The sequence below is a fragment of the Cyanistes caeruleus genome, chromosome 11 (assembly GCF_971803275.1).
Source record: "Cyanistes caeruleus chromosome 11, bCyaCae1.hap1.1, whole genome shotgun sequence".
Taxonomy (NCBI): domain Eukaryota; kingdom Metazoa; phylum Chordata; class Aves; order Passeriformes; family Paridae; genus Cyanistes; species Cyanistes caeruleus.
In genome coordinates this window covers 14,063,079-14,077,648 of record NC_141711.1, presented here as the reverse complement: position 1 = coordinate 14,077,648, position 14,570 = coordinate 14,063,079, and the positions used below count along the sequence as shown (strand labels likewise).

Genomic DNA, 14,570 nt, shown 5'->3' with positions numbered 1-14,570 from the left:
TGTGATGTTTCTGTTGGGTGGGCTTGTTGTAAAGGCTATATGGAGCCTGGAGCACTGTTGGAACTGTTGTTGTATGGAACACGGGAGTAGGTGTTTTCTGGGTTTGAACAGCTGGACAGCAGGCACAAGTTGAGAGGGTTAGTTTTTTTGGGGGGTGGTTTTTGTTAATGTTGCTCAGCTTTATGCATCTCAAAGAGCATTAGTTACTAGCAGGTACTGTTTCTTCTGAAATTCAGTTAATTTCAGAATTGCGATTCAGCCAAGAGAACTTCTATAGCAATTTTAGCAAATCTTTTGGGCAGTGCTGCACTTGCAGTATTGCAGAATTACAAGATGATAGCCTGCCTTGTCCCTCTGCTTCTGCTTGCTAGCATCCTGCTGTGGGGTGAAGCATATCCCTTGCTATTCCTATCTCACTTTTTATACCTACACTTCAAACTGTGTTTTATTCAACACCTCCCTCTAAACCTTCTGGCAGTGCTTGGTGTGTTTGTCAGGACCTGCCTTGTGTGGGAGAGTTAACAAGTCTGGTCTTCACACTAACAACACCTGGCCCCTGAGCAGCAGAACAGCACTGGTGCCATGCTTCAGTTCCTAAAAAGTGATGGTTGATGGTGTACTGATACTTTTGTGTTTCCTTCCAGGGGTTTGAACATGTCCGAGTTTGTCTGCGACCCAAGAGCAGGCTCATATGTGTATGACCTCATTGCAGTTTCCAATCACTATGGAGCCATGGGAGTGGGCCACTGTGAGTAACTGCTGCTGTGTCATTTGTGTGCAAGGAAATGAGGACAGAGGGGACATGGGAGGGCTCTGCCCTGGAACACCTGCAGTAGCCCTCACCTAAGGTGTCTAGTCCAAAAGTTACCTGTGTTCTGTGAGCAGGCGAGTATCATACTGGGATCCTGTTAGGATATGGAGGGCAGATAGTTAGCAGCACCTTGGCCTGAGGTCTGACCTGATGCATGTGGGACGCTGGTTAGTTGTCCTTAGTTTGTGTGCTAGTGTTCCTCAATTTATGAGTGGAGTCAAAATTTTTCAGTGCTGAATCTGAAATTGTGACACTTGCTGACAGTAGTATGTTTCCACCTTTGCACTGATAAGGACTGACATAGGAAAATGTCATTTCATCGAGAAAAAAATGCACTTGTTTAGTACAAGTTTAGTACATGATGAGTCTGTTTTCTGTCACTGGTTTTGCTGCAGCATAGATGAAAAGTGTCTGTAGGTGAGTTACCTGTATCAGGTGTCCATGCAGCAGATCTATGCTGTAGATGACACTTGTAAAACCACCCAGAAGCAATTTACCATGAGAGGATGATGAGCTCCTGTAGCTGAAGGGGCACATGTTCTGAGGCTGGAGATGAGTCACAGAAGTCTTGGCTGGAAGAGACATTGAGGGATTTCTAACTTCATTCTTGAGTGAGGATTCTTGCGAGAACCAGATCAGATCCATTAACAGCAGAAAACTTTTCTTTCAAGTGAAAATGCAGAGTATTAAGTTGTGTGTGTTTGGGAAAGCTCTGACTCAAGGCCAGTGAACAACTGGAAAACTATTGTTTTTCCCTTGAGTTTCTTTTCTCTGTATCTCAGTTGTCAGGGATAAGCCTGGTATGTGGAACCTGGTCCTAGACTAACGGAAACATTGTAGATGTTTTTGCTGGTTAACTAGGCTTGGGCTAGGCAATGCCAAAGCTGGCTCCTGGCCTCCCGTGCACCCGTGTTTGGGGTCCCAGTGTCCCAGGTGTGCATTCCCTGCTGGCCATCCCTGGAATGCTGATTCTCCCCCCAACAGACGCTGCCTATGCGAAGAACAAGGTGAACGACAAGTGGTACTACTTTGACGACAGCAGTGTCTCAGTGGCTTCAGAAGACCAAATAGTGGTGAGTATTTGGCTCGAGGCTGTTCCAGGTCTGTGCTGAGAGTGTGGCTGCCTGCTTTGGGTGTGACATTGCAGCCAAGCTGTGCGGATGGTTTCAGATGGGTTTTCTTTTTGTTTGGTAGACAAAAGCCGCGTATGTGCTTTTCTATCAGCGCCGAAACAGCGAGGAACATTCGGCCCCCTCTGCTCCCCCAGAAGAGTGTGATGGCATGGACACCAACTAAGCACCACCTCCAGCGCACAGCCACCATGGTAGTGGTTGCTCTTGTAAAGCAATGCCTGAGGCGCCTGAAAATTTTTCTTCCTTCTGTAGGGGTCAAGCAGAAAATCAAGCACTGAAATCAGTGCTGGGGGTTGCAGAATAGCACTGAAGAGCCAGGAATAGGTGCTGACACTTGGGTATTTAGAGGCCAAAAATAATATATATTGGAGCTTCAATAAAGTTCTTTTTAAAATCTGGCTGAGCTGTGTGGCTAGAGGCAGGGGTTGGGGCTGTGGTTCTTGGGCTGAGGGTTGTAGCTGGGGTTGGGAGAGGACAGCCTGAGCTGGAGGCCAGGCACAGCTGAGCCTTGCAGGGGCCCGTGGAGGAGAACGGCGGGTACGATTCTGTGAATCGGCATTGGGGCTTCCTGCCAACTCTGGTGTTGCTGTTGGGCCCTGCCTGTGGCAGGGAGACCTCCTGCACCCTCTCTGGAGCTCAGTTCAAATTTTTGTACATCTGGTCTGTTGCAGTCTCTGCCATTGTACCCAGGTCCCTTGGCAAAGCAACAAACATTTCTCTTGCTTGCATCCTTAGATGCATTTGAGGGTCTCCTGGGCAGTTTTGACTGGGCATTTTTCATGTGAACACTGAATCCAGTGATCCAAGAATTTTAGCCAGAAGTGAATCATACCTGCCTATGGTGTGGCATATGTGCAGGCTGATCCCCATGGAGATGCAGGATACAGCTGCTCTGACTCCTGTTCTTCTGCAGAGAAAATATCATCCATAACATTGATGATTTCTTACCTTTTCCATCTCCAACACCTCTCACTTCCAGGCTGCTCTGTAAGCACTTTGCTGCTGCCAGCATTTTTCCTCTGGTTTGTGCAGTGACAGCATTTGTATCCATTTTGCTCATTTATGTCTCCAGCTAAGCTCAGCACTGTTTTCCCAGAGCTGTCACCTGTATGGGTGACAGCCCAATGCGATGGATTGTGTGAGTTTTCAGCCTTTCCTCCTGCAACTTCAGTTTTTTGGACTGCTCTTTCAGCATTCCTCCACTGAGTGCTGCCTTTTATATCCTCACCCGATCACCCTCTGTGGGGCTGCAGCTGATAGTCCTGTCCCAAATCCTGTTTGCCTCTGCTGTTCAATGGTTCTGCTCCATCCTTTTGTCACAACTGGCAAATGCTTTTCCCTCTGTTCTCCTTTTACTGCGTGTTGCTTTTTTGGACTCCAGTCGAGCTTTTTTGAAAAGAGACTCCTGGGAGTCTCAGTGGAGAACTGGTCTTCCATGTGAAAAATGAGAAAAAACTCCAGAACCTTAGCCTGTATTTTTTAGGGAAAGATCTAGCTCAAGGCAGTAAACCAAACAGGAGGGGTTTTCCTTCTTGGATCCAAGTATGTTGGCAGAATGAAAGGCTGAGATTGGCTATCAGTGTGCTTTTTGTTCCCCCTGGAATATGTGCTTGCAGCTGCTGTAGCTTCAGTGCTGACCATCACCTCTTGTGGTGGTCAGCAGTGTTCATCCATTTAACTCCATACTTGCCAGCTCAGCCCCACCTTTCTGCAGCTCCTGGCAACAGTCCCTGTAGGAAATTGCAGTGTGCCTGTCCCTGCACCCTGGGAGGGCAGCACCAGGCAGCCCTTTGCCAGGGCACTGCAGAGCAATGGGGAGGAGGGGGCATTGTCTCTAGCCAGCATGCTACTGATGTGATTCTCCTTTGTGGAATTTCGCTTTTGAAGCATTAAAATTTGAATTTTTGAGATCACAATTGCTTAGTTGCTTCTGCTGTTTCATTTTTACATTTGCAACTCTTAATATTGTATTTTTTTTTCCTTATTACCGAGGGAAGCATGCAAAAAGCAATTTTTAAGATGTAGCACTGCACTGAAATTACTCTAATCAGCATTTTTTTGTTTGTTTTACCCTGAAAGTAAGTCATGTGGGCATTCCAAAATGGGGAATAGAGGAAAAGGAGGACAGTAAAGACCTTTCTAAAAGAGAAATCAATCTGAAATAGCCATTGTTCTCCTCCTCGCCTCCCTACCTGTGCTGACACTGAGAAATGCATCCGTGGGGCTCAGTCTCAGATGCTGAACAGACTGTTGTACTGCAGAACAAGTGGCCCAGCTCTGCTTTCTCTGCCCCTGAGCTGCTGGGCTTTGGCTGGTGTGTGTGTGCTGTAATACCAGACTGTTTTTTAGACTAGCACTTTGTAAGTGGCTGGCTCTGTTGTACAAAGAGGAAAATTAAAGAGTGGTTTGCACTGAAACTGGATTCTGTTCTAATTTCAGCTTTCATTATTTGGCCTAAGACTGCTGGTTGTGGGGATGCCTGCTCTAGGAGTAATTTGGGCTGGGGGAGGGTGGGTCCTGCAGAGCCAGTGGGGATCTGGAGAAAATCAGCTGTTGAGGGCACAGCTCTGCACAACTGAGGGTTCAAATTGCTCTAGGGTTGCCTTTTCTCCCTGCAGTGCTGGGTTGCTGGTACCTGGTGCTCTAGCAAAGCTGTCCTTGGTTTTTTGAGGCATTAGACAGCCTCAGCTATGGTTTCATCCTTCCTCTGCAGATCCCTGAGAGGTCCTGGTCTTCCTTCTGTCCGTTTTCTGCAGGGGTATCAGGGCTGCCTGTGACTGTACCACTGAGGTAGTTGTCCTGCAGTCTCTGGAATTTCCTCCTCAAGGCAACCTGAACACACTTGTGAGAGCAGGCTGGAAAAAGCTGAGGAAGTGCAATGGGATTATGTGTGGGATTGTCACAGTCCTGCAGGCCAAGGTGGGCTCTGAAATCCTTGTGAGATTTGAAGTCTTCATGCCAAAATTACAGTGTAAGAGCAAGAGGAGCTTGTTTTCAGCTGGAACTCCTGAGGGTTAATGAGCCTTAATGTAGAACAGCAGCTGCTGAGCTTTGCTGTAAAGGGCTGACCTCCAAAACATGGTGTGAAACCTATCCTGGGAAGAAGCGAAAGCAAAGGGGCAGCTTCCCTGTTCACTGGAATGATTTGGTGAGAACAGAAAATCAGTCCTGGCTCAGCTCCTGCTTTGAAGAGGATTTAGAGTTTAACCCTGAGAAAAAGGTGCTCAGAATAAAGAAAGGGGGAAAAAAATAATAGCCAGAGTATTGAAGAGCTTCTTTTTACAAAGCATTTCTCCAGGCTGGGACTGTTCTCCCTGGGGAAGAGGTCTGAGGAGTTCCTGCAGAGGGATAAGCCAGGAACAGTTGCTCTGTGTTCTCTACAGTGCAAGGTGGGCAGCTTAAAGCATTTTTTATCCCCACCAGGACCAGTAAGTAACAGCCAGGCAGTCTTTGGGAACACCCTGCTCACAGGCAGGAAGGGCTGTGTGGGCACTCAGGTGCTTACAAATAGACTTGGGAAGGATTAAATTGATGGGGAAATAGTGTTTGTCTTTGGGCTCAATACAAAGTGAGGGCACTGCAGTTCTGAACATGACGTTTTTCTTTTATTCTCAGCCTTGCTAAAATACCTTATATAATTTTAGATAACAGAATTCTTTGCAAATAACTTTTACAAGAAGAGACAAAAGCGTACTCTCAAACTCAGAAGATGGAGGTCTGAAGTTCTTCCTTAAACATGCCTTCAAAATGGAGGTCTTTTGCCATGAGCTCTTCCTCTACATCTTCTAAGGCCCACTGATGATCTGTCAATTCTAAGGCTTCCCATTCCGTCTGCATTGGCAGTGAACAAAAGTAGAGAAGGAAAAGCAACATAGGATTAGTTAGACAAGAACTACACAAAATAGTGCTTGCTTTTAAAATGGCAACAAGCACTGATTTCTATTAAAAACCTGGCAATCCTGTCAACTCTGAAATCAGTGCTTTATGCTTAATTAGATGTTAGTTGATCAATACAAACTGCATTACAGAAATTAGAAAAATGATGTTATCTGCTTTCTGCCAACCCTCTAACCTTCTGGAACAGTCCATTTCTTCTATAACAGCCTGTTCTGGTGGGTCAAGTGCTTTGCAGTGAGTTAATTCTTTAGTTCAGAGTTACTTGATAACAACAGGTAAGGGGCCAAAAATTTTGCACCTGATCACAGACTTGTGCACAAAGCTTGCAAAAAAATCCATGTCACATGATGCCCAGCAAGAGATTTGTATTTCTTGGCCAGAACACTTCCTCTGCAATGGAGCTTTTTCCCTTTTGTTTCTGCTGGAACATGTAGTGGGTTTTGGTCCCTGTGAGGGTGAATGGGCAGAAGTGCTGTGGAAAGCCAGGACTGGGTGGAAGTGGAGTCAGTACTGGCAGGAATTGCACCTCAGTGCTGAGTGTGACAGAACGACCACTGCTCCAGCACCACTGCCAACTGCAGCCATCCCTTCCCTGGCTGAGCCTCTGCCTGGGAGGTGTGGGATTTTTTAACCAGGAAGGTTACTGAAAACAAAACTGCAGGAGCAGACCACCCCAACTTCCCAGGCAGCAGGTTATGTGTGGCTAAACCTCTTCTACAGTCTACAAAACCAAGAAAGCAGGTCTGTCCTTCGTGCATAAACCTGGGCATAAACTGCCTGTGAAAGGCAGAGGCAGTGTAACAAGCAAGTGCCTATGGAAAGTGCTTTAGGAGAACTTCAAGACAGTAAAATCCTGATGGATTTTCCACTGAACTGACTGGCTTTTCTTACCCAAGTTCCATCAGGTGCCTGCTGGACTCACACTCAGCTGCACTATTGAAACAACTTTTAGAGAGCCGGCTTCTGCTTTGGATTTATACCTCAAGGTTAAAAAAACAAAACCCTTCCTTAGCAAAAGCAGAGGATGGGACATAAATTCAGCTTTTGTACCAGCAATGACTGATCTGTCAGGTTTACTTCAGGGTTATTTGCGCTCTGCCAGACCCAGAGCAACTCCCACAGCCCTCATAAGCTGTCAGCTCTAATTTTAGGAACAGGAATCCAGAGCAAATCCCTTACTCGATACAGGGAGACAGTGAGTTACATGCAGCCTATGACCCTCCAAGCTCACACAAATAGGAATGCAGGTGGGAATACTGTACCTTAAATGCTTTGTTAGTATCTGCTGGCATGGCCATTGCTGCCCCTGTCATTTGTTCTTGCATCACCCTGGACTGATCTGCAGCTACAAATGAGAAATGAGAGATTGATTTCTGTGTTATTAAACAGCATTCCCTGGAGCATGGTGCCATTGGGAAGGTTTTTATCTATAGATGAGAACATTGCAGCAACAGCCAGCATGCAATACTGCTGTGCCAGGAGTCCTTACAAGACATCTTGCTCCCACCTGCTCCATCCTAGCCAGATCTACATAAAGTATGCAGAAAAATTGAGGAAAATAGTTTTCTACATTCCCAATGCACATCTGTCCTGCCCCACATCTAACATTAAGAAATCTTTGCAGTTTTCCTTAAAAAAAATACTTGCTAGAAATAAACATGAGTACAAAACTTTTGCACACTGATTTGACGGGAAAGAAAGCCTGGGCTGACAACTGTGGAAGTTTATGAGCCAGTGGCTGGTGCAGGAGATTTGGGTACTTGGCTGCAGGTGTTGTCAAAGCTGTCTCATGGACAGTAAGTAACCTCACAGAAACAAGAGAAGCATTCAGGAACTTTTTGGCTGTAAACTTACAAGTCTTTTCCCCAGCCTCCCTCAGACAACATCCCATGGAAGGGGCAGCCAGTTCCCAGAAATGACAAGTGCCTTACCATTATCTTGGCCCAGGATGAGAGTATAAATGCTTCTGAGTCCAAACACATTCAAGAAGTACCAGGAAGCAGAGCTCACCCTGACAAATCAGAACAAGCACAGTTGTTGTTGGTTCAAAGCTGGCTTGTGACCTCATTCTGGCAGCCCACACAGACCATCCAAGGGCTATTAACACATTCAATATTTTCCAAGTGGGAATTGGACCTTGCTTGCTGAGGACAGGGGCTTACCAGGATGCATCTAAAGTGAGCAGCTCAATTCCCTGCTGCAACATTGGCTTAAAACGCAGCGTCAGAGGAAACGGGACCTTTGCTGCAGGATAAAGGAAAAAAAAAAGCAGAATTTCACAAAGTGACATGCACAACTGCAAAGCACAGGGCAAAGTGAGCAGGTAGTTCTTTTATTTAATCTAATGTAGTCTGAGTGCAACGTACAACAATGAAAAGTTAACTGTTTTTTTAAAAAGCTGCAGTTCTGTATTCATTTTAATATAAAAAGACTTTCTGAAACTTAATCAGATGAATAAACCCTCACAGGTACTACTTCAGTGACTGTGAAAGGGAATGTCCCTTGTTAAAGAAACAGTTACCACATTAATAGTATAGAAAAAAAAGACCCAGAACTATGAATTTAAGTAAGTATTTTTGATGTGTATGCTCTACACAGTAACCAACTCCCTGGACAAGGTTCAGAGGAAAATCCACTGTATCAACCTGAAGCTTAGGCAGCTTTAGTAAAATCCTAGTTTTGTCAATACAGTTGTTCCCAAGTACATGAGCTATTTCCTTTGAGACCGTGGCCAATATTCTGAAAACAATTTTCCCCCTTTGCAATGGGACAGGCAAATCTGTGCAGTTCATGGAGTGAAGAGCAGCAGTGCCTCAAGGCAAATTTATGCTGCTTCTAACTGTTCTCAGGTCGTGGAGCAAATCTCTGATGCAGCCCAGACCCTCAAGGTCATCTTCAGAAACACAGCCAAACCCATGTTATTGCAGACACTTACTTGTGACAAATCCTGAAAATGTCATGTTGATCCAACCACCAATGAGGATCATAGGCAGAACATTGGTTACATTCCCTTTCATCATATCTGTCAGCATGGTAGGATCTGTAAATCATAGACGGGATGTGAAGTAGCAGCACATCACAATAAAGAGAAACAAGTCATTACATGTCAGCTAATTTAATTAAGAAACTGCATGAGACAACAGTCCTATCCCATTATCTATAATTTTCCATTGAAATTGAACAATTTTTTTGACAATACTATGCAATATGTGATGCTCAGCCAGTGTGGTAGCAGCTGCTGCCACAGAGGTGTTGTGTTCTGTGTCTGACCCTATCCCTTGCCCCAGATCTCTGAACTTACCTGACCCCTCTGTGAGCTGACCTGGGTAGAGGAAGGACAACAAGCTCCTATCTTGCTGTATACATTAGTTAAATTAAATAACTTTAGAGAAGACCCTGCAGGAGCTGGAGCAAAACACTGGCAAAAAGAGAGAAGAGCAGGACTCCCACTCCTGGCTACCCTGAGGAGGTCAGGTCTCCTGAGATGTTGCAAGGAGCTCAAGGCAGAAGTTAAGCAACATGGAGCAATTTAGTATTTTTATTATCCAAGAGAGAGATAATAATTCCTCACACTGCCTGTGCTCCCTCCAAAGTTGATTCACTTTCCACACTCAGCAGACACAAGTTTTTCTACCTGGCTGCAGTTAGGGTACCTTAACATACCTGTCATTGGTGAAGGAGGCACTACCTTTCTTTTTGTTTTCTTAAAAAATCCATCCTCAGGGTTATTAAAAAAATATTTCCGGGACAGGAAAGACTGAAAACAGAAAAAGACAATGCCAACACCATAAAAAGTAAAAGGACAGAAGTATTAATTCTTGCTCAGACATTCAGTCATCTCATGAGTTCTTTCACAACACACCTTCCTGGGATAGGTGCCTCACTGCCCATGTGTTCTTAAAGCTCCTCATGTTTTAATGCATCCACAGTACCATATCTCTGGCTTTTTAAAATTCTTAAAGTAATTAGAATAGTTCTCTGAAAATAAACCCATGCCAATTTAAGAGCTTTTAGTGTTTTGTTCAAATTCTTTGTGCTCATGGAGCACCAATATTGATACATGGAACATCTTCACTCACCCAACTGACCTCTGGATTTCACAAAATACACATTTGGTACCAACAGAGCCAACGATGCATTTATAATTCAGCAATTGTTTCAGCTGACATTGTATGACCACCTCGTTATCCCAAGTTTGCACTACACCCCTGTGTGCTTGCTGGCAGATACTGTACACGACAGTTTGGAGGCACATCTCATGTCAGCATGCAGCTAAAACATCGAGCAGTGACAGCTAACATGAATGTCAAGGAAAAGACATATACAGCGGTGCTGTGTCCAAGTTTCCTAAGAATCTGCACTCCTGACACTGCTCTGGCTCCGGGGTGAGCCGGCAGCGTCCGACCCCGCCGGCCCCTGCGAGCGCTGCTCCTCCCGCGGCACTGCCCGGGCAGAGCCCCGCGCTTTGTGCTCCTTTCCCAGCCATCCTCCTTGTAAAGCCCGAGCGCGCAGCTCCCTACCTGCTTTGGAATGTATTTTCCATTTTCCCGAAGGACTCGGCTCCGGATCAGGACTTGGCTGGAAGAGAGACACGCGGCGTTAGCGGGCCGGGCCGGGGGGAGCGGGCCGGGCCGGGGGAGCGGGGATCAGGCGGGCCCTGACCTGTCAGACACCTGCTCCTGCGTGAGGCGCTTGTCACTCTGGAGCAGGATGGACACGTAGTGCCGGATCATGCCCACGAAGAAGGTGATGAAGACGATGGGCAGCACCACCCATAGCCGGATGTTGGAGTCCAGCAGCAGCTCGGGCTCGCTCATCGCGGCGGTGCCGCCTCGGGCCCGGCTCCGGCCGACACCGGGCCGCCGCCGCCCGCCCCGTTTCCGCTTCCGCTTCCGGGGCCGGCCCTTCCGCCGCCGGCGGAACGGCGTCAGCGCGCGCCGCTGGCGGGAAACTCGAGCGCGAGAGGCGGGAGCGGCGTGAGGGGACAGCGGGGTGTGCTGTCCTACCTGCAGGGGACGGGAGAGGTCGAGAGGTGAGCTCGGCTCGGCTCGGCTCAGGTGAGGGGGGCTCAGGTGAGCTGGGCTGAACTGAGCTGAGGGGAGCTGAAAAGGCCGCCTCAGGCACTGCCCAGCCTTTGGTAGTAGGTGCGATGGGAAGGTGCCGGCCTGACGCCTGGCTGTGCTGTCAGACTGCACCTCGCACCCAGAACAGAACATCGATAGGGCTGGAAGGGAGCTCTGAGATCACCCAGTGCAATCCCCCTGCCGAGGCAGGAGCACCCGGAGCAGGTGACACAGGAACGGGTCCGGGTGGGTTTGCAATGGCTGCAGAGGGGAACACTCCACGACCTCCCTGGGCACCTCTTCCAGTGCTCTGCCATCCACACCCTAAAGGTTGCTTATATCGATTTTGTTTATATCGAAGTGAAACGTCTTGTGTTTTAGTTTTGGCCATTGCTCCTTGTCCCGTCACTGGGCACCACTGAAGAGAGTCTGGTATCATCTTCTTGGCACCCGTTTTTCAGATATTTGTACACCTGAAACACCTTTCAAAGGCTCACTGCACTTTTTTTTTTTTTAACCGTTCCACTTTCATGCTGATATTTTAAGAAACTCATTTTACTAGCCTCTGCCAAGCAATAGAAATTTATTGTGAGATGTGCACACATCTTGTTTAAATAACCTTTAAGTTTTAAAGGCGAGTCAAGTTTTTGTGGTTTTTTTTTCTTTTTAATTGTTGCCACCCCCCAAAAGAGGAAGGGTTAGGTGGAGGTTTGTGCTGACAGAGTACACTGGCTATGATTCATGGTTAGGGACATGAACAGGGTCACTTAATGTGGTTGGGCTTATGAACACTCACCGGTGAATCCTTTGTTGCTTTGTCCAGGCATGTGGAGAGGGTCTTGAGTTTAGCTCAGTGGATGCAATTTGGGTCCTCATAGTAGCTCATTTTAATTTGCCATTTTATTTGCCTGATGCCTGAATGAAAGGCCAAGCCTTATTTTATGAAAAATTGAATTTTAGAAAAACTGATGTATTGTGCTATTTAAATATGAGCTCTAAAATTTCAACTTGCACAGCAGAAAAATGTGTGATATTGGTTACCCAGGCAATCTGTCTTTCTTTGAGCACTCACAATTTCTGTTGTGTTCCCTTTTGCTGTTTTTAATACATTCTAGATCTGCTTTGAAAAAGAGATTAATTAAACACTTGTCTTTTTCATGCATTTTTTTAGGCAACAACAAAGGTTTTGTTACCATGGTTTCGAAAAGGAAATTGTCGAAGGTTGATGCTTCTGAAGGGAGCTGCAAGACAGACTTGCCAAGTAGGTGCTTGGTTATTGTCTTAGTGGGGTGGGTGCCCATTAACAGAGGCAACAGCTCCCAAGCAAGGACAATGCCAAAATGGCAATTTTGATAATGCTGATTGTTAATGACACTATTGATTTTTTGATATATTTGATGCAGTATGTCTTGTTTTCTCAGAAACTAAGAAGTCACGGATTTCTGATAAGGAAAATGCCTCTATCTTCTGTGGATTGGAAAATGAAGGAGTCTTTGAAGAGCTCCTCAGGACATCAGGAATTGTGCTGAAAGCTGGGGAGGGGCAGAATGAAATAGGTATGAGTTTAACATTTGCTCTTTCTGATTTAGATCAAAACCTGCAAGGATGGCTAGTACAAAGTAATAGTGTGTTTTACTTGTAGCACAGAAGTGCTTGAGACAGCTTGTTTCAAAATTCAAGCAAACCTTCATTTGGCCTCTTACATATCTTACATAGCTCTTGTTCATATCTGCTGAATTCAGTGCATCACCTAAACTCATTATACCACCTGTTAAGTCTAAAGATTTCTGAAAGATTATTGGAGGTATATAGAAAAATATTAGACTGCATCTGTGATTACAGTATTGAATTGCAGAGGCAGGAGCTCTGAAATGGGGAAACAAATGTGGCATTGTTGCCTTTCATTTCAGACAAGGCCTTCCTTGTCCGACAGGCCTGGCCTGTCCAAGGAAGTCCTGTATTCAGTGTCTTCAATGCTACTCTCAGCCCAGACTAAAGAAAGCACAAGTGCTGATTCCACTCAGGCTTTTGCAACTCAATAGAGCAGATGAGGAAATGCTGGTGGGTGGGCTTGAGAGCTTGTACTTGGTGTAGCTGTTGTGATGGACAGTCATGTTTATTATTGTATGGACAGACTTGTTTATTTCCTTTCTAAACTGTTTCCTTAGCTGTTGATCAAATGGCTTTCCAGAAGAAGCTCTGTCTGGCCCTGGAAAAGCACCCTACTTACCCAGCTGTAAGTAACTTTGGCAGGAGCCACCTTTAAAGCTGTCTGCTGAGTAGGAAAATATGCAAATGCAGCTGCCTGTCCCTGCTAGTCCCACACAAAAGTGTGCAACACAGCAGCTTATCTTGGATTTCTGTGGTTCAGAGTTTCCAGTTCTCTCAGTGTTGCTGTTCTAGCCTTTTAGTCCCACTGTTTTTCTCTCAAAGTAATTTTCATTGGCAATATTATTCAACAGACAAAGACTCTTAGAGCAGACAAATCACTTGCACAGCTTTCTGGTGGAAGCTGGCTTTGGTTTTGTGTTGGGTGGGAGCTGGCAGCATTAACACTGCCATGATGTGAAGCTCCTCCCCAGAGAGCAAGTCCAGGGTGAAATTTCTGAGGCCAGTGATTTGACTCCAAATGTATTTTGGGTGCAGCTCTCATCACATAAAATGTTGCTATCTCAGCTGAACAGCAAGAAAGGTAAAGCCTTTTTAAATCAAAGTAAGATGTAAGACACTTTCTTTAGAGTTCCTTTGAAGAACAATCAATGCTTCCTCTGGAAATGGTCTAGACTAGCATTCATTTATTATCCAGCATTCCTTCTGTGAGAGTTTCTGTCTGCAGTTCCCTTAACTCTTCCTGGTTCTCATCATCTGCTTCCAAATGCATCCTAAAGGACAGTAGTTGGCTGGGGTGGATAACTTCTCTCTGCTTTGCAGGTTGTGGAGCAGTTCATCAGTGGCCTGGAATCTCACATCAAGGACAGGAACCAGTTCAAGAACTGCCTCTTGCCGTGCACTCCTGTACGGACTGAGGGGTCCAGGTAGAGGAAATGTATTTTGCCTTTCCCTTCAGTCAGAGCCAGTCTTTAGTTATGTCCTGTGACATTGACCAGGGTGCAGCTAAAGGCTCCACACCAAGGCAGGATGGCTGTTTAATAGCAGGGAGTTTAGAGTGTTAAGTCACTGAATTTACTGTCTGCCCATGGCACACGTTGGATTCCATGGCATTTTATGGTAACAACCAAATACTGTGAAAAAAATTGGCCAGGGCTGGTGAAGGTCAATTCCTTTCTGAGATTTTCAAGGAGATACAGCTTTACCACAAATTTTCACATTTCTAGTCTTGTAGAGAGTGAGCTGGTTCAGAGCTGAAGGGCAGTTTTAAATCTTGTGTGTGTCTGTGATTACCATGTGTTACCTTAAGTCATTATATGTAGTTTTTAAGAAAAACAGTCGTGGAAAGAGCTACAGCCTGTTCTCCCAGCATGTTTTTGACACAGCTGTGATGGAATCTTTCATTTTGCAGGAATCTGGTGCACTCATATTGTGAAAGCCTCATTAAACTGCTTCTTGGGATTAAGATCTTACAGGTATGGGTACCTTAGCTTGCTCTTTACAATGGTTTTGATTGTAGAGAACATTTTGCTTAAGTAAAGGATTAATAGAACTGGT

At 45.7% G+C, this 14,570-nt stretch overlaps 3 protein-coding genes across 5 annotated transcripts in view; 2 read left to right on the top strand and 1 right to left on the bottom strand.

Annotated features, from left to right (window-relative positions):
* The window catches only part of USP4 (ubiquitin specific peptidase 4), a 31,822-nt gene extending 29,480 nt beyond the window's left edge, over nucleotides 1-2,342 (top strand). For both annotated transcript variants that reach the window (XM_086845273.1, XM_086845271.1), the window contains 3 exons: nucleotides 645-748; nucleotides 1,796-1,884; nucleotides 2,006-2,342. In XM_086845273.1, the coding sequence (XP_086701399.1) occupies nucleotides 645-748; nucleotides 1,796-1,884; nucleotides 2,006-2,107 (295 nt within the window). In that variant the 3' untranslated portion in view covers nucleotides 2,108-2,342. The remainder of the gene's footprint in view (nucleotides 1-644; nucleotides 749-1,795; nucleotides 1,885-2,005) is intronic.
* A 3,185-nt stretch (nucleotides 2,343-5,527) lies between these two features.
* EMC3 (ER membrane protein complex subunit 3) lies at nucleotides 5,528-10,740 on the bottom strand. The gene is made up of 8 exons (XM_086845285.1): nucleotides 10,504-10,740; nucleotides 10,362-10,419; nucleotides 9,505-9,598; nucleotides 8,777-8,881; nucleotides 8,004-8,085; nucleotides 7,773-7,852; nucleotides 7,104-7,186; nucleotides 5,528-5,775 (listed from the first exon to the last, which is right to left on the bottom strand). The coding sequence occupies exons 1-8, from the start codon at nucleotides 10,656-10,658 to the stop codon at nucleotides 5,647-5,649; spliced, it is 786 nt and encodes a 261-aa protein (XP_086701411.1). The 5' UTR covers nucleotides 10,659-10,740; the 3' UTR covers nucleotides 5,528-5,646.
* FANCD2 (FA complementation group D2) overlaps nucleotides 10,736-14,570 on the top strand; it is a 35,841-nt gene continuing 32,006 nt past the window's right edge. The window contains exons 1-6 of one of the 2 annotated variants that reach the window (XM_086845269.1): nucleotides 10,736-10,873; nucleotides 12,076-12,165; nucleotides 12,326-12,460; nucleotides 13,073-13,140; nucleotides 13,836-13,939; nucleotides 14,425-14,488. In XM_086845269.1, coding sequence (XP_086701395.1) covers nucleotides 12,099-12,165; nucleotides 12,326-12,460; nucleotides 13,073-13,140; nucleotides 13,836-13,939; nucleotides 14,425-14,488 — 438 coding nt within the window. In that variant the 5' untranslated portion in view covers nucleotides 10,736-10,873; nucleotides 12,076-12,098. Of the gene's footprint in view, nucleotides 10,899-12,075; nucleotides 12,166-12,325; nucleotides 12,461-13,072; nucleotides 13,141-13,835; nucleotides 13,940-14,424; nucleotides 14,489-14,570 lie in introns of both variants that reach the window. The other variant, XM_086845270.1, reaches the window with a different exon arrangement.

What these genes read in the sequence shown, in the direction of transcription:
- EMC3 (XM_086845285.1), bottom strand. Translation starts at nt 10,658, where the DNA reads ATGAGCGAGCCCGAGCTGCTGCTGGACTCCAACATCCGGCTATGGGTG. An exon ending in CAGGAGCAGGTGTCTGACAG is followed by an intron (nt 10,420 to 10,503) that starts GTCAGGGCCCGC and finishes TCTCTCTTCCAG; the next exon opens with CCAAGTCCTGATCCGGAGCC. An exon ending in GAAAATACATTCCAAAGCAG is followed by an intron (nt 9,599 to 10,361) that starts GTAGGGAGCTGC and finishes TTCTGTTTTCAG; the next exon opens with TCTTTCCTGTCCCGGAAATA.